The 27,673-nt window shown below is 40.8% G+C and overlaps 2 protein-coding genes across 15 annotated transcripts; one reads left to right on the top strand and one right to left on the bottom strand.

The window, feature by feature from the left end:
• The first annotated feature begins 75 nt into the window (after positions 1-75).
• LOC142994633 (protein NLRC3-like) lies at positions 76-12,432 on the top strand. The gene is given in 11 exon segments (XM_076145409.1): positions 76-214; positions 1,714-3,346; positions 4,281-4,483; positions 4,575-6,327; positions 6,542-6,715; positions 7,669-7,842; positions 8,136-8,309; positions 8,624-8,797; positions 9,866-10,039; positions 11,325-11,498; positions 11,827-12,432. Coding segments are annotated over 10 exon segments (3,126 nt in total). The 5' UTR covers positions 76-214; positions 1,714-3,227; the 3' UTR covers positions 11,834-12,432.
• Positions 12,433-13,482: 1,050 nt separating this feature from the next.
• Positions 13,483-27,258, bottom strand: pecam1b (platelet and endothelial cell adhesion molecule 1b). Of its 14 annotated transcripts, none has more exons than XM_076145410.1 (14): positions 27,032-27,258; positions 26,916-26,951; positions 24,307-24,603; positions 23,901-24,182; positions 23,524-23,793; positions 23,053-23,328; positions 22,580-22,861; positions 22,082-22,360; positions 21,871-21,972; positions 17,124-17,177; positions 16,412-16,510; positions 15,802-15,861; positions 14,929-14,951; positions 13,483-13,737 (listed from the first exon to the last, which is right to left on the bottom strand). In XM_076145410.1, exons 1-14 carry the CDS (start codon positions 27,072-27,074, stop codon positions 13,633-13,635), a joined length of 2,208 nt encoding a protein of 735 aa, XP_076001525.1. In that variant the 5' UTR covers positions 27,075-27,258; the 3' UTR covers positions 13,483-13,632. The 14 variants fall into 14 exon arrangements, 13 of the variants coding, with proteins under 13 accessions (XP_076001525.1, XP_076001526.1, XP_076001527.1 ...); XM_076145411.1 differs by having other exon boundaries at positions 13,483-13,734; XM_076145412.1 differs by having other exon boundaries at positions 16,421-16,510.
• Between the last annotated feature and the right edge of the window lie 415 nt (positions 27,259-27,673).

Below are 27,673 nucleotides of genomic sequence, written 5' to 3'. Positions count from 1 at the left end.
GTCACAACCTGCTGGCACACTTTAATTTGATAAAGCTCCGAGGGCTACATTTCTATTGGCTGTAGCTCTCTGACATTTTGTCACTGGATTTGTCCACATCACCCAACCTGCTGCAACATGAGAGGGCAAAACAGCTGCATGCATGGGAGAGGGCTACAAATATGCAACAACCACCATCATTTAGTCACAGGGAATATGTTTGTCCTTGGTGGAGGTGCGTTCTTGTTCACTTTTTTTGTTTTCTCCTTACCACCTTTTTATCTTAACTTGACATTATGTGTGATCTCTACACTCCTTGTGCACACTGTACCGTTCAAAGCTGCCCTCACAGGGAGGGGCTATCTGTTTATTTTACCAAGGGCAAATCTTTTCCTCTGTTTCGGCCTCTGCAGATTTTTTTTCATTTTTTTTACTTATCTGTTTAAGTTTGTGGTAGTCAGACAAGTCAGCATGTAACTGATTGTTGTGTACACTGATGGTAAGCAGCAGCGATTCAAATAAGGCACAACGGATCAGTTTCAGCATGCGGTTTCTTGGCATGTCAGAGTAAAATGGAATCAACATTGGGAGGGGCAAGTAAAAGAGAGATCTCTTCTCCTTGAACAGCCAGTTGTGCAATTGGAGCCTTCAGGTGGGAAAGCAGTTGGTCCTTCTTTCCCACCTGAAGGCTCCAATTACAGAAAAGAAAGACCTAACAATAGGAGATACAAAATACAACAGTACAATACAACAAGCCATTACGGTAGTGCTGTTAAGAGAGATAACTGAGTTCAGTTTAAGAGTCAAATGAAAGTGGAGCCTTCTTCACATTGTTTCCTGTCCAAGGTTAGTCGGAGATTGAGGTCTGAGGTCGTCCGGACGATCACTAATTACTTCGCGGCACATCGGTTGAAAAACACTGGTCTAGATGATATTAGATAGGTCTTTAAAAAGACCTTTTTAAAAGCATAACAACTGAGGTCTTGACTTGAAAAGACCTCTGTTTTTATGTCTCAGAAAGATTTAGAGAAAACAAAGATACCCTAAAGGACAAATCTCTCATTGTTGAGTTTTAGAAAAAAGCCCCGTGTATGTGGTTAAAATGTTTTTTTTCCAAATGGACTTGGGTAACTCATTCTACCACCAGGAGAGCACAAAGTAAAGGCGTCAGAGACTTACCTCCTCATTGTGATTGCAAGTTGGGGTAAGTGGGTGCCATACTGGATCCTGCTTTGTAGATGAGCATCAAGGATTTGGTGTAGGCAGCAACCGGGTGCCAATGGAGGGATATGAACAGCAGATGTTACTAAAAGCTATGAAATCAGAGATGCTGTTTTACACAGCAGGAACAATCATAGAATGGAATTTGTTTCTACCTATTTCCTAGACTTAGACTACATAAGAAGCAGGACTTAATTAAGTTTAATTGTCATTGATATATGAATTTGTTAATGTCCTTTCCTTATTAATGTCCTTGTATAAGGTGACAATTCTGTTTCTCTTCAAATTGAGCTTTATATATGAAGTGGAGCTGGAGAAAGAGAGACAGACAGAATGATACAAGCACAATACAGTGCAGTCATATTAGTGAGGGTCTCTCTGCTGGGGGTTCATGCATTTGATTATAATTTAATCTAACCAGTAACTGGTATATAGAAGCATTTTCCTTGTACCATCAATAATAACTCAACAATTTCTTTCACCTTTTGTTTTAACACATTATGGCCCTGGTAGGAGGAGGAAGAACGTTAACATAAAGACTGGAAGAGAGACTGTGAGACTAAATCCATCGGAAGAGAAAATCCGCTCCAGCAACTCCAAAGATGAATGATTTACATGCTGGCAAGCCAACGACTTAAAGTCACCTAGCATATGTAAATCTTGTACCATTTATTTCACTGTTGTAGGTCAACATCAGGCCAGAAGTAATCTTGTACTTCTCACTTGAACAAATGTTTTGAACACTTAAATAATATGTATAAGATTGTAGACATGCTGGGTTCAATTACCTTAAAACAGCTGAATGAATAAACTAAACTAAACTAAAGTAAAATCAGCATTGAGACATTGAAGTTGCTGGAAAACCTTTAAAGAATTAGAGCTTGAACACACATGAATGACAAACAAAATTCAGGTAACCTTAAACGTTACCTTAATTTTGAGGCTATCTGAATGTTGCCATTTGTACAGGAAAATAAATTACTGATAAGTAATTTTTTACTTCTTACTTTTCCATGTTTTGGGTCAGCAGATGTATGTTGTTTTTTTATGTTTGGTTTTTGGAAGAGGTTTTATTAGGACTCAATAGTAGAAAACCTGTTTATGTTATTCTCTCGTAATATTGTAAATATCTTTTTTATATACCAGTGTAATGGTGAAGATGGTCAGGGTTTTCACGGTGCTGACATACGACTTTAGCACTAAGTAAATATGATGAACTTTATTTTTTCCCCCAGGATATTCAGTTTTTTTATTCAGTGTTTTAATATCTAACGATATTTCGATAACTCAACTCACAATTTTACTTCAACTGATGTTTCTGGTTTGGCCAGTAGGTGGTGGTGCTGCACAAATTATGAGCTCAGACTCCAAAATAAAGAACTGTTTTACAACAGGAAGAATAAATAACAATGAACACGTGAGGGCAATTTTCAAAGGTACTAAATGTTTATCTATTTTTCATAACACAGCTACAAAAGATCTGATGAGATCACTTAGTGACTACAAGCACTGTAGACATTAGATATATTCATCTTGTTTTATATGACATGTCTTTGAATTGTTGTTTTGTGCGAATTTCCGGTGTATATGAAGCATCGATCTATACAGATTATATTTAGAATTTTCAAACAACAAAGCCAACAACTTTCTGGAATGATGACCGACATTTACATTTGATTTTTATAAAATTTTCATAAAAATGTTTAAAACAGAACATCTTCATTTGGGCACACACACACACAACGCACACGCTCTCTCACGCTCGCTCGCTCTCTCTCTCTCTCTCTCTCTCTCTCTCTCTCTCTCTCTCTCTGGCATGCTCACCCACGCATACTTATGATATGAAGTCATCTGCTTCCTAGTAAACGGCAGTTTCGGTTCTGTAACCACAACATTAAGCATGCAGCCATATTAATCCGCTTCCTGTGACGATAGTAGTAAGTATATCTGTGTTCCCTGTGAATGTATTAACCTAACTGTTGTGAAGTTAGACAAGGTTAAAGGTTGTTTGGGTTTAAATCGAGAAAATGAGCGTTCACATGGATGAAGAGGAGGATGGAGGATCTGCAGCATCAATCTGTATGAAGAGTGACTGGTCCATGGAAAAACCTCCAGAATTCAGTGATGGGCAAGGACCCTCAGACAAGTAAGAGCTCTATTTACACTATAACACGAATTTAACGTTGTAACAGAAAATTATGAAAAACATTTTACGTTTAAATAAAGTGAACTGCAAAATAAGAAAAAACAAAAACATTAGACCTCAGTGAATTACTGAACAAAACAAAATATTTGATGTAAAAATATGTGAAAATAGTATTTATCAGTATGCAGAAGGAAAATGGATTCTACAGTATTTACTGTGATTTGCTGTGATCATATCACGTTATTGTCAAGCAGATGCTTTAAAATTCTGGTATACTCAAATTTCTCCAGAATGTTTCAGAGACAAGGTATTTTGGAGATAATATGGCTGATAGTTTGTTAATATATTCTCGGCACCTTGTTAGTAGACACATTTCAGCAATACAAAAATAACGCTGCAAGAACATAATAAAGTCCTTCGCTGATTGAGCTCACATGCTTGACACATGTTCCACTATAATACTGAGATCCTTATGAGGCACTCAGCCTGATGTTTAGCATTTGAATATTAGGATTGGGTGAGATAAGATTAATTGAGAAATAAGATCCTGCTAATGTTTTACATTGAGGCACAGACATGCTGCTGCTGCATGTGAGTGACATTCTCCTCCTCACCACAGCTCTCTGAACTGACTGCCGCCTCTGAGTGCTTTCATGTATAGTGTAATCTCTCTTTCAGCCGACAGTCTTACTTGCACGTTGCAAAAAACTGCTGGATCTCTGTAGGGATCAGTAACGTGTCCATATTGGTGTGATGTAGATGTTTTATATTGGCTGCCTGTATACAGTATAGGTTACACAATCTCAAATTTATGATCATAGTATTGCAAAAGCATCTGATATTTAGTGTAAAAGCTCAACACAAGGTTTTAGTTTTTTAGTAAAAACATAACAATGCTGTGAATCTGTAACATGAATGTCCTTCATCTCCACAGTTCGAGGAAGAGGAGCACTGATGATGTGGAGGATCAGCCGCCCTGCTGTGATTCATGTCAAGACGTCCTTAAGGATCCAGTCTCTACCAGCTCATACTGGGACCAGTCGGCTTCATCTGGAGACTCATCATGTCCCCAGTGTGGTCAAAAATCCAGAAGAAAACCTGGACTGAAGACACCCAGTCAGTCCGGAACAGTGCAGAGTAAGACCTGATCTGTGTGAGTGTGTCAACAATTGTATAAGCAGCAGTTATCATTTTTCTAGTCATGTTTTGTTGTTTTTTTCTCTTCCAGTAGGTGGCGCTCTGCATGAACTTTTAGACAAACATAAGCTCAGTCTGAAGAGGAGATGTGAACATGTGACTGAAGGAACTGCTGAAGCAGGAAGTGGAACCTCCTTCAACAGGATCTACACTGAGCTCTACATCACAGAGGGACAGAGTGAAGGGTTCAATACCCAACATGAGGTGGTTCAGCTGGACACAGCAGCCAAGATGGAGACCCTCCATGACACTCCAATAAAATGCTAGGATATCTTTAAAGCCTTACCTGACCAACAGAAAGACATCAGAGTCGTTCTGACAAATGGCGTCGCTGGTGTTGGAAAAACCTTCTCAGTGCAGAAGTTCACTCTTGACTGGGCTGAAGGTTTGGAGAACCAGGATGTCGATCTGCTGATTCTGCTTTCGTTCAGGGAGCTGAACCTGATCAAAGATGAGAACTACAGTCTTCTGAAGCTGCTCTGTGTTTTCCATCCAACATTACAGACGCTCACAGCAGAGAACCTCGCTGACTGTAAGGTTTTGTTCATCTTTGATGGTCTGGATGAATGCAGACTGTCACTGGATTTCCACGACTATGAGGTCCTGTCTGATGTCACGCAGAAGGAGTCATCAGTCAACCAGCTGTTGACAAATCTCATCAAGGGTAATCTGCTTCCCTCAGCTCTTCTCTGGTTAACGTCCAGACCTGCAGCAGCCAGTCAGATTCCTCCTACATGTGTCGATAGACTAACAGAAGTACGGGGCTTCACTGATGCTCAGAGGGAGGAGTACTTCAGGAGGAGGTTCAGTGCTGAAGATCTGTCCAGCAAAATCATCTCACACATCAAAGAATCCAGGAGCCTCCACATCATGTGTCAAGTCCCAGTGTTCTGCTGGATCACTGCAACAGTTCTAGAGCACATGTTGACTACAGAGCAGAGAGGAGAGCTGCCCAAGACCCTGACCGACATGTACTCACGCTTCCTGATGGTCCAGACTCAGATGAAGAGGCACAAGTATCTTAAGGGACATGAGCGAATCCAACTGGAGCTTTCTGAGATGGACAGGGAGCTGATACTGAACCTGGGGAGGCTGGCATTTAAACATTTGGAAACAGGAAACATCATATTCTACCAAGAAGACCTGGAGCAGTGTGGACTTGATGTCTCAGAGGCATCAGTGTTCTCAGGAGTTTGTACAGAGATCTTACAGATAGAGTGTGTGATCTTACAGAAAAAAGTCTACTGCTTTGTTCATCTGAGCGTTCAGGAGTTTTTTGCTGCTGTCTACAGCTACCACTGTTACACAAACAGGAAGTCATCCCTAAAGGACTTTCTGAGTGAAGCCATGAACAAAGCCCTGAAGAGTAAAAATGGACATCTGGACCTGTTTGTCCGCTTCCTTCATGGTCTCTCACTGAGATCCAACCAGAGTCTCTTGGCAGGTCTGCTGGGTCAAACACAGACCAGACCTGAGGACATCCAGAGAGTCATTAACCACCTAAAAGACATGAGATCTGATAATATCTCTCCTGACAGAAGCATCAACATCTTCCACTGTTTGATGGAGATGAAGGACCACTCAGTACATCAGGAGATCCAAGAGTTCCTGAAATCAGAGGACAGATCGGAGCAGGAACTCTCAGAGATCCAGTGCTCAGCTCTGGCCTACATGCTGCAGATGTCTGGGGAGGTTCTGGATGAGTTGGACATGGGAAAGTACAATACAACTAAACCAGGACGACTGAGACTGATCCCAGCTGTGAGGAACTGCAGAAAGGCTTGGTTAGTCCAGATGTTAATAATATCAACTAACAGATAAATCTGTCCCATCATCTAAAACGTCCATCTCAGTTACAAGTGAAGGTGTTTGCTCAGTGCCCATTATCATTACGGATTAGATTATTCACATCTTAACACTTTTAACAGAGTAAAATGCAGTAACTTAGTATGTGCTCTGCTTTAATAATGGATTATATGTAAAAATCTATAATTGCAGGTTTGAGGGCTGTGGACTCTCAGTGAAGCACTGTGAAGTTGTGGCCTCAGCTCTTAAGTCCAACCCCTCTCATCTGAGAGAGCTGGAGCTGAGTAATAATGAGCTGCAGGATTCAGGAGTGAATCTGCTGTCTGCTGGACTGGAGAGTCCAAACTGTAAACTGGAGGTTCTGAGGTCAGACACATTTTTAGACAGAAATATAGTCATTGACTCAAATTCAAGTGATTCAGTTTGTGTATTATACAGATGGTGAACAATAATATGTTAAACTACAGAGTTTTATGACAATATATTCATTAAACAATGATAAAAGTGGCAGTCAAGCCAAAGATAAAGCAGGTTAAAATGTTAACAAATTATCTTAACATACTTACATACAGAAGATTTCTTCCTTTCTCTTGACCCTCAGCGATGTTTTGTTGTAATCCCCCTCTCTCTGCAGGCTGTTTGACTGTCAGATCTCAGATGAAGGTTGTGCTTCTCTGGTCTCAGCTCTAAAGTCCAACCCTTCCCATCTGAGAGAGCTCGAGCTGAGTGAAAACGAGCTGCAGGATTCAGGAGTGAAGCTGCTGTCTGAGTTTGTGGAGAGTCCAATTTGTAAACTGGGCACTCTGAGGTCAGATACATTTTTAGACAGTAATTTCATTGTCATTGTAGTCATTGTGATGTCATTGACTCTAATTTCATTGATTCTGTGTGTATGTAATACTGTACAGTGCAGATTGACTTTATCACTGTAAATACACAATAAACTGTTAAACTACAGAAGCAAATATTGAAATCAAGTTTACAGCTGGAGTTTTACTTTATTAATGTTTCATGACTTTGAATGAGCTTGTTGAAGGCTCTTACACAGTCTGACATGAAGATTTACAGAAACATCTGGAAACAGAAAACACTCTATACTGACTGTGATTGAAACAAATAATTAAATTCTAATTTTGAATTTACATTTTATTTACTGGTGAATATTTTGTATTGAAATATATTTGTTTAGAACTGATAAAAGGGACCGTCACTCAAATAAATCAGGTTATTTAACACATTTTCCAAACAAACTCCAAACAAACATACAAACAAACCATCTTTCTTTCACTTGTTTTGATTAAATCCTCCTCTCTCTGCAGGCTGTCAGACTGTCAGATCTCAGATGAAGGTTGTGCTTCTCTGGCCTCAGCTCTGAAATCCAACCCCGCCCATCTGAGAGAGCTGGAGCTGAGTGAAAACGAGCTGCAGGATTCAGGAGTGAAGCTGCTGTCGGAGTTTGTGGAGAGTCCAAACTGTAAACTGGAGACTCTGAGGTCAGACACATTTTTAGACATTGGCTCTAATTTCATTGTTCAGTGTGTGTGTAAGCTGTCAAGTGCAGATGGTGCGCTGGTGAAACACAAATTGTTACTAACACTGGACAAATTTATTACAAAAGCAATTTTCATTCAAATTCTACATTCCAAACAGTATTTTGTCTTATTAGCCAAGATTTAGCCACACATTAAGCCACACAATATTTTTTTTACAAATATTCCAACCAAACTCACACAAGCAAACCATCTTCTCTTCACTTGTTTTTGTTGAAATCCTCCTCTCTCTATAGGCTGTACAGATGCCAGATCTCAGGTCAAGGTTGTGCTTCTCTAGTCTCAGCTCTAAAGTCCAACCCCTCCCACCTGAGAGTGCTGGAGCTGAGTGAAAACGAGCTGCGGGATTCAGGAGTGAAGCTCCTGTCTGAGTTTGTGGAGAGTCCAAACTGTAAACTGGAGACTCTGAGGTTAGACACACTTTTAGACAGAAATGCAGTCATTGTGATGTTAATGAGTCTAATTTGATTACAAATACTAACTACAACTTATAAATAAATAAATAAATAACTGAGAATAACGGAGAATGAATTCCGTGTCTTCTGGTGGTCTTCACTATTATATTTGCACATTTGCACCGATCACTTAAAAAAGAAAAACACCAATCAAAGAAGATGGGGGATGATCTTCTTTGATTGGTGTTTTTTTTCAGTGATGACAAACTCACAAAGAAACAAACCATCTTCCTTTCACTTGCTTTGTTGAAATCCTCCTCTTTCTGCAGGCTGTCACGCTGTCAGATCTTAGATGAAGGTTGTGCTTCTCTGGCCTCAGCTCTGAAGTCCAACCCCACCCATCTGAGAGAGCTGGAGCTGAGAATAAACAATCTTCAGGGTTCAGGAGTGAAGCTGCTGTCTGAGTTTGTGGAGAGTCCAAACTGTAAACTGGAGACTCTGAGGTTAGACACATTTTTAGACAGTAATGTCGTCATATTGATGTCATTGACTCTAATTTCATTGTTCAGTGTGTGTGTAATACTGTACAGTGCTGATGGTGCACTGGTGAAACAAAAAGTTTATATGTGGGAGGTTCATTTATGGGTGTGGGCTTGTGGTTTCAGTATTGGGTGTGTGTGCATATGAATTTTATCTTTAAAGGTGCTTCATATAATTAGGGTGAAACATGAATGTGTTGCTGTGTTCATTCTTTACTTAACAAAATCACTCTGTTATTTGGTGGAATGATAATGTTTATCACATCATGTGAAAAACGACAGTTGTTCACCCTTTATCGGGCAACCCTTTTATTGTGTTTCAGACTTCGTCACAGTAAAAACACAATAAAATGTTAAAACTACTACTTTACACCAGGAGTCTTACTTGATCAATGTTTAATGATTTTGGGTGAGCTTGTTGAAGGCTCTTACTGGCTTTGTTAAGTCTGTTCATTCATACACTGTAATGAATTTTATTTACAGGTGATGATAAAAAAAAAATATATAATTTGTAAAAATCTTAACCAGCTATATCTTTGACTGAATGTCACTGTACACACACTCACACTCACACACCTTTTTCTTTTCACTTGACCCTCAGCAGTGTTTTGTTGAAATCCTCCTCTCTCTGCAGGCTGTTACTCTGTCACATCTCAGAAGAAGGTTGTGCTTCTCTGGTCTCGGCTCTGAAGTCCAACCCCTCCCATCTGAGAGAGCTGGAGCTCAGTAAAAATGAGCTACAGGATTCAGGAGTGAAGCTGCTGTCTGAGTTTGTGGAGAGTCCAGACTGTAGACTGGAGACTCTGAGGTCAGTTCACTCAGCATAAATCCTCAAATGTTGTCCGTGATAGAGGTTTGTTCATAATCTCCAAAGTTCAGTTTGTTGTGTTCTCTCCGTCCTTTTCAAAATGGTCGCTCTGTTTGCATTTCTGAAAGTCCGCTATAGCACTGTACACACACTCACACTCACACACCTTTTTCTTTTCACTTGACCCTCAGCAGTGTTTTGTTGAAATCCTCCTCTCTCTGCAGGCTGTCATTCTGTCACATCTCAGATGAAGGTTGTGCTTCTCTGGCCTCAGCTCTGAAGTCCAACCCCTCCCATCTGAGAGAGCTGGAGCTGAGTAATAACGAGCTGCAGGATTCAGGAGTGAAGCTGCTGTCTGAGTTTGTGGAGAGTCCAAACTGTAAACTGGAGACTCTGAGGTCAGTTCACTCAGCTTAAATCCTCAAATGTTGTCTGTGGTCTTTTTGTCCCTTGATGAAGAGTCTTTCAGGGATCTCCAACCTTTTTCACACCAGCTACTTTTTAAAAAATCAAAGTAGCCACAAGCGCCTCATGCAATGTTCTTTCATTTACAAACTTTAATTGAATGTAAACGAGCAGAAACATATAAACTGTTCTCTTGTAACTGCTCATTACAAACAGAAAAACTAGGTGATGAGATAAAAGTTTATTATCCGGAGGGAAATTACTGAAAAAGCTTACGGTATCGGGTCTCCCATCCAAATACTAACCTGGCCTGACCCTGATTGGCTTCCGAGATCGGACGAGATCGGGTGTGTTCAGGGTGGTATGGCCATAAACTTCAGTCTCTACTGCTCAGCCTTGTGTCTTGTACCACCACAAATCCCTTTATTATTGTAGGCAGGTTAGAATGCTCTGTGTGCCATTTCTGTCTGCTATGCTGCAGTGTGAGTGGATTATAGTGCGTTTCTGTGGCCTGGTGCGTGCCAGGGCTTTTTCACACAAGATGAGGCTTTGAGTTTAGTACCTGGAAGAGTTCTTGAGAAAAAAAGACTAAAAGACTACAACAAAAAAACACTATACGTATTGACATTGAGTAGTCGTTGAGACAACGTTGTTGTCATTGCAAACAGCTTGGAGAGAAACTCACTGACAGACTGACACACAGATTTACAGACAGAGGGACATCCGCCTTGTGCTTGTATTCTATACATTTTCCGGATAATCAGATCTTTTGATGCCCCAATCAATATTGGTGCAATGCAGACGGACTGGCTGCACCACAGGAAATGCTGCGATCAAATTAGATTTTTGGACGGGCTGTGTTGTGTTATGCAGAACGATACAATTGAAACATATAACTGTTTTTTTTACTGGCAAAGTGCTGCTATGAATACTGTCATGATGCTGTATGTCCCTCTGCCACACCATCCCAGTGGACGGTGTGACAGAGGGATGAGGCACTGCTGATCCTGTTTCAAACATGGCTGCTGTGTGTAGTTGTGATCATACATGTTTGTCATTGTATTGTACCTTTCAACTACTGAGTGTAGAAGCTCATCCGATATTCATCCTCATATTTACACCTGGAGTTGTTATTTTGTATTGATTTTCCTACAGTTAGTTAAACAGATGATAGAAGTGAACAGTAAAACTAAAACTGTTATAGTTAGTATGTTGTCAATGTATAAATGTATACTTGACCCTCAGCAATGCTCTGTTGAAATCCTCCTCTCTCTGCAGGCTGTCATACTGTCAGATCTCAGATGAAGGCTGTACTTCTCTGGCCTTAGCTCTGAAGTCCAACCCCTCCCATCTGAGAGAGCTGGAGCTGAAAAGAAACCAGTTGCAGGATTCAGGAGTGAAGCTGCTGTCTGATCTTAAGAAGAATCCAAACTATGGACTGGACACTCTGTGGTCAGTAGAGCTGCAGTCATTGTGTTTCAGCAGTTTAGAGTTCAACACAGTTGGCAGATTTCCTGTGAGAGCAGAATGCTGACAGGATTGGACGCATTACATTACATTACATTACGAGCATTTGGCAGACGCTTTTATCCAAAGCGACTTACATTACATTACCACCCTTCGCAGAGGGGGGAGCAATTGAGGGTTCTGCCTCCCTAGACACAAAGACACAAAGACACAGAGGGACAGAGACCAGTCAGTCCAGTCAGATCAGTTAGCTTGTTGTGCTAATGAATTGAGCTCACATGAAGATGACTGTTGTTGTTCTTTGTCTCTACAGGACATAAAGGTGGACTATAGCTGACAGACTGACAGAATGTGAGTATCAGATGAGGATCATCATTTATGAAAGTCTAGTTTTGCTTTATTGGCAAACATGTTTTCACTTTAAACAACATTTTCCATAACAGACTCTGTGTTTATTTGCTGTGTGATATTTGAAAAGCAGACAGATTCCTAAACCCCCAGTCTGAATGTGTACAAGCAAACTGTTTAAGAATAAAAGTGTGCTTTTTGTTTTTGTATTGCTATTTTTGCTCTGATTGTAGCCTCTATCATGTTTGTCTGTAGTGCTGTTAATGCAGCAATAGGTCAACCTCACCTGTGTTTTATGCTGATAGCTCTTTATGTACACATCACATTTCCGCAGACATTATCTCGGACGGATCCTGTTTGTGGACAGCTTTAACTTCAAAATGACATTTGAAGATTTCAAATCTATTCCATATTGTAGCTGTTAAGGCCTTGAGAACGTTATAACTCAAATTTAAATGCTCACGTTTGTTTCGTAAAAAGAGAGTAGCCTGTTGAACTGTGTGTCACAATGTGTTGGTGGCTTCTGCTGTTTGCCATTGCCCAGTGAATCCACTAATTAAAAGGTGTTTGATAACTGACTGGTGGCTGTGGTGATTGTGTTTGTTTTCAATTAAACATAGGCCAGAAGAAAATGAGATTGCACCAAAACAAGGCTGCTCTTACTGTCAGTCAGTCTTAAAAGCATGTGGAGGCTATGTCAGAGGTTTTAGCTCTGTAGCTCCGTCTGTCCGCCCGTCCAGATGTCTCAAACATCTAAACCACACATGCGGGAAGAGCACATCATGAAGAGATTTAGGTTGGGGTAGTAGTGCTTGCAACATCTACTTTTACCCCTGGTAGATATATATACAGCATATGGATATATATATCATCTCAAACTAAATATTACATTCTTTGGTTTTATTAAGAATTATGAATTACCACTTATTTGTATGTGTTTCATTTAAAAGGGACCGTAACATTTAGGGGGTTCTGCCACAAAATGGAGCTATGCACCCGACATGTTTAGACAGGTAGAGTATCAGGAAATGAAAGATCCAATGGCGCTCTCTAGAGGTTGCTCTTCGGAAAGTCAGTTTAGAGGGAATATTGTTGATTGAAGCACAGCCATATAGTAAGTAAGTAGAATACAGTAAGTAGGTAGAATTATCCTAAAACATGGTTTGTATTTGTTTGTGCAAATATAACATTTGTCTCCTCCACCCATGGACAGGATGTGACATTATTTACCAGTTATTTCAGAGTGAGCAGATACTGCTGTCATCTTTTTCCACCCAGTGGTTCCACAAAGAGTGAATCACTGAGCCTGGTGAGGTTATCAAGGCAGAAATGTGTGTTTTGTAGGTTTATCACCTAACATACCCACAGGCGAGTCGCTGAAGAACTGACCAACTACATTTTTACAGAATATTAATAGAGAATTTTCTTCTTCATGCCAAATAAACTGCAGGTGATCCTCTTTTAGGGGAAACTCGCTTCACTTGCACTTAGCATTGCAATGGTAATATTACAATGGTATGAGGCCATTATAATGTTTAAGTCCTACAGCCACATTGCTACCTAATAGAAACAAACATCTCATAGTAAATAATGACACAATAATGGCACTGATACACAACTATATGTGGATTTTCTTTATTAGGAAAAAATATATGTACAGTTAAAATAACTATATACTTCCTTAACTGGCAATAAGCTGGGGAGAGTGAGTCAAAGGTGGGCGTGGCAGGGAAAAGACAGCGTGTGAAGCTCCACCAGGTGAGACTGATGGCTAATCCACCGGCACCGGCAGGTCCTGCTGGCTGTCGACCGCCAGGCTGCTATGCTGGACCAACAGTTGTTCACCGTTTAGCTCAGCATACTCCACTGAACCCTGCTGAGACACACACATTCAGTTTGTGAGACTGTCTCAAACATCACACAGAGGAGAACATAAACTCAACCAAATTTACTCAACCAAAATTTACCCCACTACTTTTATAGTATTTGATGGCTGTAATTTCTTGTTGCACGTTTTGATTATACAATCTACAGGGAAGGATTTCATAAAATACGTCCGCCCCCAGCAGGTAAAGGTCTTGTGTCTTATAAAGTTGAGCCAAAGGTCGTACTTCTCGGCTTACACAAGAGAGACTCAGTACCACAAAACAACAGTTTGGTATGAATCACCATGATTCAGCAATTTGCTGAGGAGCAGACAAAGACAGCTGCTCCAACCAGACCAAACTGCACAATCTTTTATCAAGATGATAGACGAGTGATGAAAGAATTGACTCCTTTTAGCTCCTGATGTCACATCCTTAGCTTATTATTATTTTCAGATTCCTCTGCTTGGCCAGTTTCCCCGCTCACACCATGTAGGGACAAACAGAGGAGCGGCCTGTGATTAAGCATGCTGGGGGACAGTGTCCTGGCTGAGATGAGGCCTGGAGGTAATTTGGCCGAGCCACAGCGCTGATGTGACTGGCTGATAGGGAAGGAAGCTACGGCCCAAATCCCTTTGTTCTCGTCTGGAAACTCTGACAGCCGTTTCCCCCTGTGCATTATGGGCCTGCAGAGGGTCAGCGTGGCCAGGGGGGGGGGACATAGGCAGTGATGCGGTTATACGAGGATGTTTGAGAAGACAAGTGAAGGATTTAAGTCAATCAATCTGTTCAATGTTGGAGATGAGTAAGTTAAATTCATAGAATATTAACATTTGGTCAACATACATTATCCATACACTACCCCAAGACCTATTCCTTACATTTTATGCTTTCAATGTTAACGTGCGAATTAGTGACATTGAAAATAATACATTTTAATACATTTTTTCATTTTTCATTTTGTTAAAGTTCTTTTATCTGTTTCATATGTGCTAAATTTGATAATTTAGCGTTTTTTAATTGTAGTGGTACACAATAAGAAACAATTCATTTAAACATTAGTAATGAAAATAAGTTTTAACCAACATGCGTGTATCATTAGTGACCTTAATAGCCTGTAATAGTGTTACTGTGTATAGGCAACAAAACTGTACATTTTGTGCCAAACATTTTATATTAGACATGAGGATGTAATAACTCACATAGCCAAGATGGTCATCAGCACCTGTAATGAAAATAACACAGGTTGAGTGTGTGTGTGTGTGTGTGTCCTGTTAAACACTGACTAAGCTTATTGATATTCATTAGTCATTTGACAGTCATGACGGTGGGACCGACTCACTTGTTCCTCCACTGCAGAGGTCAGCAGGACCAAGCAGACCCTCAGTCCTCTTCCTAACAGCTGGATCAGGATTTAGAATATCCTAAACAATCATTTGGATGCTTGTGCTTTTCTTTTCAGCAGGAAATATTCACCTTTTTATCCCATTATAGTTATGTAACATCTGTAGTACATAGTTACTAGATTCACACTTTGAATACTACATTATCTTGTGAAATGCCACAATTTGGGTTGTGCTGATCAGCTCATGTAAATCATCCACAGTATGCAGTCCCACCCAGTCCCAGTCAAATAGACAGAAATAGCCACGCAATTTTGTAAAACATGGCTGTTTGCAAGCAAGTTTTGGGAGCATGATGTCCTTCAACTGATCTGATCTTTTCATTATCATGAGTATTTTTTAGTTTTCAGTTTTGTAATTATTCATCATTGTCACTTTTCTGGGATTCAGCTCTTGGATGCATTAACTGTATAATTAATGTATAAAAGTCTGACCGAGACCAAACTTCATGACTTTTTAGACTTAAGGACATTTAGAATTAATATTTTACATACACAACTACCATACAATACTATACTATGTCTATCACTTTTGGAATGTAGGTGGTTTACTTGTAGTATTTGTTCCACTAAGATATTGGTTCTTTGACGTGAACAAAGGATAAAGTGAGTAGTAAAGTTCTATTAAGGTAGTTTAGTGTAGTCAGTGAGTTGAAAAGGATGTCAAACTCACCATGAGGCGAGTTCTGGAGCTCACTGTATACTGTGTCTGTGCCTTTCCTCAGAGGGACTGCTAAAGGAAGAAAACACACACCAACATTCACTGCTCACAGATCAAACAGCAAAGCTTGCCCTGTAACAGTTGTTTCCCTTTATCATTCACATATCACAGAGCCTACATTTAGGAGTGTCACATTGAGTAACTGCTATCTCCAGCTCAGAGGGGCCGAGGACCACAAAACCAGAACGAAGGCTGGGCTGCATCAGGAACCCTCTTGGCAATTAGCTCAACCCTTCCTGTTTATAAGTGCCGCAGTGCTTCTGAAAACATTATCATTTCAGTTACAACAACCTGGAGACGTGTAAATTATGGGTAATTAGGCCCCTCCCAGGAAGTGTTGGCCTGTCTTATCAACAATAAAGGAATGTCGGCAGAGAAAAAAATGGATTTGGCCGAGAGATGTGGAAGAGAAGAGAATGTGTAGGGAGGGTTAAAAAATGGGAGGACAAAGGGTTCTGGAAGTAATAAAGGGTGGGAAAAATAACAAAATGGCAAGAAGGAAAAATACTTTTTGAGACAATAACAGCATTTTGTGCAAGTGTGTATGTGTGTGTGTGTGTACCATGGTCACCTCGAGTAGGATCTGCTGGCTGTGGATGAACCACCTCTGTGTATTCTACATCTGGCTCATTAGACATCACACTGCTCTCCTCATCATTGGCTGCATCCAATAAAAGAACAAAAGGATTTATTATTTGTACTGTTAGTCATTCTAGCTTTTCATCTACGTCATGAACTCTCAGACTAGCTTGAATTTTATTTTACAATAGAAGGGGAAAGTCCATGCCTAGTCCTACACATCACAACACATCACCAGTGTCAAACACCATGAGCAGAGTCTGGGTTGCTCAGCTGGTAGAGGACCATGCCAGATGTGAGATGCAGCTCTGGCATTCTTAACTTATGTGCATTTATGACAGTGGTGAAAAATGTTAACTCTAGTCTTGAAAGCAGTGACTTGGTCTCACCTCTGACCTATATATTTCACTTAATGGTACACTAAAACTTGGAGATTTATCCACAATGTTTGCCTTTTGCTGACAATTAATGGATGAACAGGATAAGTGCAGGACGGAGGAGGAGCTCGAGCTCAGGTATATACGTATACAAATGATGCAAAAGGGTCCTTGGTGTGACACAAACAGTATCATATTAATTGAAAAGCTCATTAAAAGATATGTAACTAAAACAGCCTTGGTCAAGACACGCTTTGATTGATCTGTTTTTGAGTACAATTATTGACCAAAATGGTAATTGTGACATCGGAAGCTCACCTGCATTAGGTGGTCTCTCACTCCACACACTGGCTACTGCTCTGTTCATCCGCACTGTGAAACACAGACACACATCAGCTCAAACTTGGTGAGCTGTGTCAACAATCTGCTTTAAAAACAACACATAAATATGAGAAATAACAGAATTTAGAGGTATGGATAATCACCTAACATCTGGATTATACCAGTGTACTAGAAATCATATCAATATTATTACTATTCTACCTTAGAGAAACAAAGAATAGATGATTTAATGACAAACATGACCTCTCAGGATCACAGCTGTGATTTAGTTTTGATTTACTAAGATTGAAATAACTCAGGAGACATTGTATTAAGTCTAAATTATGAAAAAGTAGCCAGTAAAAATCAGAATTATACAATAATAAGTCAAATATCTAAAATATTAAAATGTTTTACTGGAAATGAGTGAGTTGACTTGATGTTACTGTAAACCAGAACCACTGACAGAACCATTGATCTTCCTGTGGTTTCAGCAAAATTGTTCTACAGCTGTTCACTGTTAATTCACCAAAAGCTGCACAATAACCTATGAAACAAAAACTTCCCAGTGTGTAATAACCTCAGACAGAGCTCAACCACAGCTAAGGGCATTCATTTCCTCAACCTGCTGCACTCATTCAAACCAACAAAATAAGCCTGGACCTCCTAAACACAAGCATTCCCCCCCCCCCACCCACACACACACACACACCACCATGCTGTGTGCAAACATAGGAAGTCTCTTACAGACTCCATTGTTTCAGTTTTTTCAAGGAAGTCTCTCTTGCAAATTCCTTTTTAGGAAATGAGTTGACTTTGTTGGCATTCCCACTTAAACGTGAATATGATGGTAAAAACGTCCAGGGCACAGACGCTCATGTGACTTCATCTGAAATGAGCTTCAGAGTGATAAAATGAAAGGTACAGACACACTGTGGCTAAATAACAACAACTTCTTTATTCTACAAAAGCTCCTTTCAACCAGTCAAGGGATCAACCAAAATATATACACACATTTCCAGTGATGGTGATCAAATGTATATACAAATCAGCCACCAAGCCCATATAAACACACAGTAAAGGACATGCAGTCACACACAGGATGAAGTTGGAAGACAGAAAGAAAATTCAGTGCTTAAACATGTATCTAATAAACAAGTCATGACAAATCTGCCAGTGCAGAGATAACAGATCACCTGCTTGTAATACAAATCAACTTCAGCCATCAATTCTGTAGAAATGAATGTTGGAAGGCTGAATAAGTGCTGAAGTCAAAAGAACAACAAATGGATTTTTAGAAATTTCCTGAAACAATTTCACTTTCATTGGCAACTAATTGAAATAGTTACTAGTTGAATTTTGTTGTTGTTTTAAGAAAACATATACATTTTAGACTTGATGAAAGGCTAAATAAGTTAAGAGGACAGTATTTGAAGTGTGTTTGATAATTATATTCATGAATTCAATGAAGTATGTACAGCACGTCTGGTTTGAAATGAACTTTTCTCTCACTCAAGGAAAATGTTATCTTATTTACTTAATTGTTGAACAATTGTTGTGTTATCAAGCAGCACTAATTTAACAGTTTTCTGCATAATTGTTACTGGAATGTCTAAGATATGTATTCTGTTTGTTCTGCAGATAGGGAGGACGAGAAACGAGTGCTCCCCGAGTCGATCCCACTGCTGACACATAAAGATAATAAACATTTCTGTCTGTTACTGAGTTCAGAAGGCGTTATCTTCTTAAAACAAAAAGAAAAGAATAAAAATAATAATCTACCAGACTGTGAAGATCACAGTGTTTCATGAATCCTCTCAGAATGAGAAACTAGAAGAAAAAGAAAAGTCTTCTGTTCTGTTTTTTTTCTTTACATTCCTTCTGGTTTGGCAATGACAAAATCTAAAGCAAAAATGTACATTCCTGTTTTTAACTAATAAGTTGACAAATAAGAATGTTTCAAGAACATTTCATTTGAATTTCTAATGTTTCTAAACTTATATGAAGCCAAATAAATATAATTTGCTTAACACTGGCAGATGTTTGTTTATATAGGAGTGAATTAGGGGGACATTTTGCAGTGATAAAATCAGCGGGCGTCCTTTCAGCAGGAGGAGGGGAGAGGGAGCAGTGGGTTCTAACACACCCCTCCAAAAACATCATCAGTGAAGAAAATGTCCAAATCCTGAGACACGTCAGCCTCTGCGTCAGTGACTTTGTGACTTTGACTTCACTTTGTTTCTTTTTCTTCCAATTGTCAGTTTTCATTTTTAAGTTCCTCCCATCTCTGGCTTTTTTTCTCTACACTGTTGCTGGGTTACTGTAGCTGCTCCTGTTGCTGATGTCAGCAGGAAGTGATGTCACACTATCTCGTGTCCCATTGGTCACTCTCCCCTCTGTGCCATCATAGCGTGGCGCTGCGTCTGGAAGAAGATGATAATGGCCGCTCTAAGCAATGGTTTGACAATCAGTGCCATAATATTAAAAGACTGAAGCAGCTTCTTCCTCCACACACACACACACACACACACACACACACACACACACACACACACACACACACACACACACACACACACACACACACACAGACACACACACACACACACACACACACACACTGTACCCAGCAGCTTCTCCTTCAGCTACACACACTCTAACCTATAAAGACACAGTACATGCACAATTGTCCATCATACACATATATCACACACACATGTTCAGGGGTGGAAAGTAACTCAAGACTCACAAGTTGTATTTTCATACAAATATGTGGTACTTTACTTGATATTTTCCATTTTGTGAGACTTTCTACTGATTTCAGAGGGACATGTTGTAGTTTTTACTCCTCTGTTTTCTTTATGGTTGGAGTAAGTGTAGTTACACTGCAGATTAAGATTTAACATGGGAAACACAAGAATCTTATAACTTATCACTTATATCACATATCAGATTCCTCTTTACTTCCTCCTCACTTTTCTTCTTTCCCTTCTTTATTCTTTCCTTTCTGTTTTTCATCCATTCCTTCCTTCCTTCCACTTTCCTTTCCTCATTCTTTCTTTATGTTTCTGCATTTCATCCTATTTTCCTTCTCATTCTCATTCTCCTCTTCCTATTGTACATTCCTTCCTACTAAGACTTGTGTACTTTGGCTTGAATACGACTCATAAAGCAGGACCTCTCCACTGTCATAGTGCTACCTCAAGAGTGTTTCCTCCACCACTGGACATGTAATTGTGTTTGCACGACAACCTGTACACACACAGCACATCTAAAACGGATGGACGGTTACATAATCAGAGGTAACCATGGTTACCACATGACACAGCATGCATATTAGAACATGACAGTGAGCATGGATTTCTATGAATATGGGAGAAAACATGCTGTGACGTTTGAGGCGACTGGTGCTGACTGATGACTGTTAATCACTGATGGGGACACACAGGAGAGCAGTAAAACCAAGCTACCTGTGGCTGCGTTATAAACCTCTGTGTCGGGGGTTAGATTCACTGTTAAAGAGTCATCTGATTTAGGGCTCGAAGGCTTTCTGAGAAATGGTGAAAATAAGGTCAACTTGAGCAACGGCAATAAAGAGAAGAAGCAATCCTCACATACAGGCAGCATAGAGCTTCTAAATGTTCTCTCTAAACTGAAGTACATCAAAGACCATCTAAAGTATAGAATCAGACATCAACTAAAGCAATGCTTAAAGGACCATACCAGTGTCTGCCCGGGTTACATGTAAACATTTTGTAGATTAATCCCTCATTAGTCAAGATGATGTAATGGTGCATTCAAAGAACCAAACATCCGTGTCTCTACTGCATGAAAAACCCCAAACTCACATGTTTGAGCTTCTCATTTCCAAAATTGTAACTTTGACAAAGCGTTTACTGTGCTGGATGCCAGTTCACAGAGGTGATTATCAGCATTTTTTATAATAATAATAAGTATAATAATACTTTTATAGTGAGGAATGTCAGGCAGTTGGTCGGCCTTTACCATGAAATTTAGTGTTTGATCCTTAAAATCCTAATAACCTTGATGATGATTTTTCATTTCGCGTCTCCAGCACTTGTGTTTATGGTTCACATGATATTTAATATGATGTCTAATCAATGAACTAAACAGAATGCTGATTTCTTTCTCACTATGGCCAAGGCTTAGCTTGTGACTTCATTTAAGCTTAAACATCTTTGGGTAAGTTAGAACTATTGTTTTACTTTTTGAAAGAATCATAAACTGCACTTTTCTCCTCAGAAGCACCGTGTTTATTGTGAAGTACAATAAGCAGTACTTAACTTGTTTGAAAGAAACAAGTTTCGATGTGTGGGGGTCAGAAAATCCAGGAGAAAATCCCCTTTTGATTTGATGTTAGTGGGCTCAAATATGCCAAAGCACAGGTATGGTCCTTTATAGCAGATAAATATCACTCAAACTGAAACAGAAGCACAACACTATTATACTACAGAATCTCAACAACCACAGAACTAATGTAACTACGCTAACACTGCCACAAACACCTATAACATACTGTATCTATCACATTCAGAGGGAGCAAGTAGTCAAGCCAACTCACACTGACAATTCAGCAGCCTCTTCTCTTTTACCTACAATAAGAGAGAAGAGGTGAGAGAGGAGCAGTGTGTAAGAAGAGCAGGAAGAGGAAGAGGAGGGTTGATTTTCATACATAGTTAGATATGAGAGGCCTGTGATGCTCGAGGACTGTAGGTCTCTCTACCTCTCTTGGACTTGAAGCGAAGCACACAGAGCAACACCAAAATGGAGACCACCAGCAGACAGGACGCCACAATCACCGCTTTCTTCCACATCGCCATGTGCACTACAGGGCAATGAGAGACAAAGGAACACAGGAGAAGGTTAGAAAGAGAGAAAAGGCACAAAGGTCAAAGCAAAAACAACACACGCGTCAACAGGATGCATCTTCTCACCATCTATTTGGACCGTCTGGCTGCGGACCGTGTTTTTGGCGGGGTTGATGGCCTCGCAGTAGTAGGCGCCGCTGTGCTGGCTGCCCAGGAAAGGGATCTGGTAATCCATACTGACATGGTTGGAGGTCGTGGTGAACAGCGGCTGTGCGTTATCAGAGCGGTACCACTTGAAGGTGACGGGCGGTGTTCCCTTAATGCCACATATCAGGATGAGATCGTGTCCCTCAGCAACGTCAGACAGGTCAGGGAGGACGGTGAGTGTCGGCTCTGATAGAGGAACTGAGAGAAAAAGGGCTGAGATGAGCTTTGGAATGGAAGCGTTTGGCATGAAAGCATGTTTACATCCTGAACACCCTCCACAGGCCAATGAGGGGATGATTTCCCATTTATTCTTTATTTATATACGTTTTATAAACTTAAAAGATCTTTTTGCAGTATTGCTAAAGGTAGAATTGTCAGTCAGACGCTTTGGTAACATTTAAATATTTGAAAAAGTACCTATGACTGTGGCGCTGAGTTTTTTACTGAACAATCCTTCTTTGTGGCGGTTGTTCTGTGCCTCGCAAGAGAAATCTGTTATTTCTTCAGGCTTTTGGATGGTGACTGTGAACAGGGCTTCTTGATAGGCTGTCTTGACCTCGGTGGTGTTGATCCAGTCTTGGTTCTTCCACAGGGTGTAGTGTATTGAGAAGCTGCCTCTGTCCGATTGACAAAGGATCTCAAAGGGCCGAGCCAAAATTACTCTGCCTACCGCTGAGATCTTTGGATGGGTGACTGAAACTGAAGAGAAAATAGAAAGTAATTGACAATCTTGCTGAAAACGTTATTGTTAAAAAGAATGAATGCTTTGAGTCCGAGCTTCTGGTGGATAAATCCTATGCAGCAAAAACAAACCCTTGCTTTTAATAGTTGCACCTATCCTATGTTTTGGTTTTACAGAGCATTCTGGGAAAGAAAGCATGTCAACTTACCTTTAGGCCGAACAGTCAGGGTTTTACTGCGTTTCTTGATGCCCTTGGCTTGAGCGATACAGGTATAGTTGTACGCGTGCAGCAGGGTTCTACCAGAAAACACTCCAGCTTCTCTGTTAAAGATCCGTCGGCTTTCCAGAGGATCAAGAGTGTACTTCACGTCTTCCTTGCTGAGTCTCTCAGAGGCAAAGTTTTCACTTCTACATGTCAGATTCATTTCCTCCCCTTGAAAGACCTCAGCGGGAGACATGGAGAGGGTGGGCACTGAAAATAACTCTGTAGATAGATAATAGATAATAACCAGTCATTACCTGTACTGATGCAATGACTTTATACCACATAAAGCAAAGCAAACATGAGCATTTTCAACTCTACACACACACACACACACACACACACACACACACACACACACACACACACACACACAGACAGACAGACAGACAGAACATCTCTGTCTAGTGCACTCACCTGTCACTGAAACATTCTCCGTGGTGACTTTGGCGACTCGTCCAGTGACCAATCTGCACTCAAACTCCCCAGAATCCTTTGCCAGTGCGATCATGCTGTGGTTGACTTTGGTGTTCCCGTGGCTGAGCAGCTGGGTCCCCTGGCTCAGGTAGAGGGTGATGCTGTCAGAGTTGTACGCAAAGCCTCCGACTGTGCAGGAGATGTCCAGCTGGTCTCCTTCATAGATCTTAGACTGAGGGAATATCGACAACGCCGGTGTGATAGAAATTGCTGCAGAGACAAAATAATAAGAACAAAAGGGTAAAAAATCATAAAAGAAAAGCTCAGTTTCAGGTACGGTGCATTGAAAATTACAAACATTTCAAAATGCAACTGACCTTTGACTGAAACATTGACAAAATTGCTTTCGTTGGACTTGATGGAGTCTGGAGTAATGATGACGGTGTAGGTGCAGTGGATTCTGTGGAAGCCGGTGCTGCTGAGACGAAGTTTAGCCTCCGCACGGTTAGAGTTGCCTCGCTGCTCCGCGATCTCATTGTTGTCCTTGTAGAAGTAGAAGATAATGGACCCTGTCTCGTCAGGAGCCGTGCACCTGGCTGTTACCTCCTCCCCCTCAGTGACCACACCCTTATTCAGGTGGAGAGTTGGTGTTGACAGGCCTGGAAAAGCCAAAAGGTGGGAATATGCTGAGTCATTGCAAAGGTCAAGAGATTAGATTCAAACCATTAAATGTTTTATCACACACATTACATACAATTCTATCATCCACAGAATCAAACGCACCTTTCACTCTCAGTTTCTTGGTGTCGCTGGCCAACTGTTTGCCCCAGATATCAATCTTACACTTGTATTTCCCCGTGTTAGAGACTTTGGCCTCTGGCAGTGGGTAGAGGAGATCCTCAGAGCTGCTGGTGTTCTTGGTGTAGACCGTGATGCTGTCCTTGTAGATGGTGTAGGCTCGACTCAAAGCCTGCTGCCCCGAGCTGCTGACGACCGCTCCACATCTCAGAGTGACATTAGTGTCCCGGACCACATCAGTGCTGGGCTCAATGGACAGGGCGATGCTTCTGATGGTGAAGTCTGCAGGGCACACAACAATTAAAGCTTATTGTGTCCAGGTCATGAAATGTATTTGTCCTCATCATGCAGTATTATCACATTGAGTACCCAGGATTTGCTGTTTTTTCAGAATAACTACTTGAATATTTGACTTGCAGTAAGTCCAGCAAGCAGCAACATTAGCCTGTACACCTAAGGTACAGATAAACTACATGTACTGTGTAGGATTACAAGCTTGAAAATGAATACCTCTTTGTGTCTTTCAGTAAACAGGTCAATAAATACTTAGTGCTATGCAACAGTATGTCAGTTATGACAAGAGGCACACCTTCAAATAACACTCTATACATACTACAGGAGGAGGAGACCCCAGCATTGTGACTGCAGCACCAATGGAGGCAGAGAGCTGTGTCTCCAAGCAACACTGACATGTATATCAACAAGATATCAACATGACAACCTTGGTTTGACTGCTTACAGACATTTCTATTGGCCAGAACAATGATGCTTGACTGCTAAAACTGAGAAAACAAATATGTTACTATGGAAACAGCATCATATGGCCACAACTGCGTGTGAAGCTTCTTTGTGGGAGCGATTTTAAACACATCATTTGGGTTTTAGAGGAAAGGTGGAAAGTGAAGTGTGTGTCAGTGGGATCACCACCTTACTCTGATCACAACTACTGCATGTGCAACATCCTCTACCTACATTTGGGCTTATATATGTATTTGTGATCCAGAGCCAGAAGCCAGAAGCAAAGCAGGACAGTTAACCCTTGTACCTTCTACTATACCCTTGCCCTGTCCTTCAAAAGTTTTAAAAATTCTATTTCACAGAGAAGGTCAATGGTTTTGTCTAAGTGGATGGATTTCTATCAATGTGAACTTCACATTTTGGAGTTTTGCTAACAATCAGCATCACAAATAACGTGTTTTGGCAAAATAAAACTGCTCCTCATTAATGTGTAAGCTTGTTCTGAGGCATTTAAAGTAGCAAGGTAACAGCTTGGATGAGTTTTCCACAATGTAACCTGAGACAGAAAACATCTGAATGTGTGTCAGCTTCCCCATCAGATCATCCATATGAAACACAGCAGCCTGGTGTGAGTCAGCTTGTGTGTGTGCGTGCATGTGTGTGCGTTTGTGTGTGCATGTGAACAGAAATCAACAGAATAAAGGCAGGAAAAAGGGCCTGAGGACAAACAGACCTCTCAGGGAGCTTTGTGGCTTTGAGCGCCCAGAGCAGCATCCTTTATCAGGACCAAACACACTGATGAGGAGAAAGATCAGGCCGAGCACAGATTTGATGATATGAGCTCTCAGTGCACCACCCTACATTACACAACACCACACTGCAAAGCACCACAATTACAAAGCATTACACTACACTGCAGTTACACAACAGAACACTACACTACAATACATTGCACAGCAACACACTGCACATGAGTCATGTGTTTCCATCACCCAAGTGCATAGGATAGGGAGTCGTGTGACACAACAAGTGGACAAGTTCCCAAAACGCCCAAACCAGTTTCCACCAAACCAGCCAACACCATCCAACCTCGCTGATATGAACTCATTGTTTCCACTGGCACACACACACACACACACTGAGTCTCCACTGCCTACAGGTTACTGTGACTGGCTGCTAGGTTTAAGTGGCTGAACACCTTTGGACCTCGGTTGATTGATAGTCTTTAACAACATTAGCACAGGAAAGTTTTAATAACTTTATCTGACATGATTTGTTTGAATTCATGAACCAATGATGAACCACAATCAATAGTCGATCAATTCAGGATACGTTGGCTATTTTGATAACAGACCTAGAAAATGCGTGAGGGGATCTTCATCTAAAACCACGTGAGACAAAACTCATGAACACATTCATTTTAGTTTCTTACTTTTGATAAATATTTAGGTCTTCAAAACTAGAATAATTATTATTCTCGCTTCCAGCACATTTTAGTTCATGTGTTGAAGACTAATAAGACAATAATGTGAAAGCTCCTCCACATTGACCTTATCACTGAGGTTATGTAAGAATATAAATGATGGGAAACATGTCAATAAGTGAAGAGGGAAGATTGGACCTGTCCTTCAAAAGGAGCATCCTGACCGTCCCCCTGCACCCCAGACCTACAGAACTAGATTACTTATTACTTGGTTTGATTTTTTATGTAAATAGATTATAGTAATAATAAAGTCCTGTCTGAAGGAAATCAGAAGAGCTCCACAATAAACACAAAACATTTTCCCATAAGTGTAAAAGGCCTGAAATAGACAAGAGATATGAAGAGGCAAAATGAAGGGGTTGATTATACTTACATGTTTGTGCATCCACCATTCTGCCTGGATGGAAGTCTTGGAACACAAACAACACACCATGTTAGACACAAATATATCAATGAGCTTCTGTACAAACTCAATCCCAAGAGTCTTACAGGCTGAGAGGAGCGTGGAGGTGAGCAGTATGAGGAGGCCCATCCTGACCCGGGAACAAGGGGGACACCCAACGCTGCTGTCCAACTGTCCTGGAGCTTAACGGAGTTGTGACTGAAGCCGTCTGATGGGTGCCGTGGGGACAGATGTGGTGGGTGGGAGCTGACGTGAAGGTGGCGTTGTACCTCAGCCACTCAGTGGTTAGTCAGCGTCGGGCGTTATCACACCGAGCAGCCTTCAGCTTTGCTTAATTTGACAGGAAGTGACTGTTGTTTCCTCAGGATGTTCATGCCGCCCGACGCTTTGCTGCTGTGGAATGTTCTCCACTTTCCTCTTTGTGTGTGTGTGTGTGTGAGAGAGAGAAATACTATTCAGAATACTGCTGCACTGCTTAGGCAGGCCTTTGACCTTTGACCTTGAGCTGTCAGGACCCGTGCAGGTACAGACGCAGAAGCAAAAGAGTGAGAACCATTTCCTGAAGTTTTTATTCTTGTCATAAATGGCGGTCTTACTGTGAGGGTGGACGATGATCACTGCACTGATTTTCCATTACTTAAGTGTTCACTTGACAGAATTACACTTTTGACTGTAGTGCTTTAACTTAAAGGCATAAAGGGATTAAATCATTTTGTCCGTTTGTCCAG

This window comes from Genypterus blacodes, unplaced genomic scaffold (genome assembly GCF_046128005.1).
Source record: "Genypterus blacodes isolate CSIRO-AG114 ecotype Tasmania unplaced genomic scaffold, CSIRO-AGI_Gbla_v1 ptg000030l_1, whole genome shotgun sequence".
Classification (NCBI taxonomy): domain Eukaryota; kingdom Metazoa; phylum Chordata; class Actinopteri; order Ophidiiformes; family Ophidiidae; genus Genypterus; species Genypterus blacodes.
This window is presented reverse-complemented; position numbering and strand designations above follow the sequence as displayed.

Coding starts and splice junctions, on each gene's coding strand:
- pecam1b (XM_076145410.1), bottom strand. CDS start 27,074: ATGGGCCTCCTCATACTGCTCACCTCCACGCTCCTCTCAGCCT. Junction 26,952..27,031: donor CTCCACGCTCCTCTCAGCCT/GTAAGACTCTTG, acceptor TTGTGTTCCAAG/ACTTCCATCCAGGCAGAATG. Junction 23,794..23,900: donor TGTCAATGTTTCAGTCAAAG/GTCAGTTGCATT, acceptor TTGTCTCTGCAG/CAATTTCTATCACACCGGCG.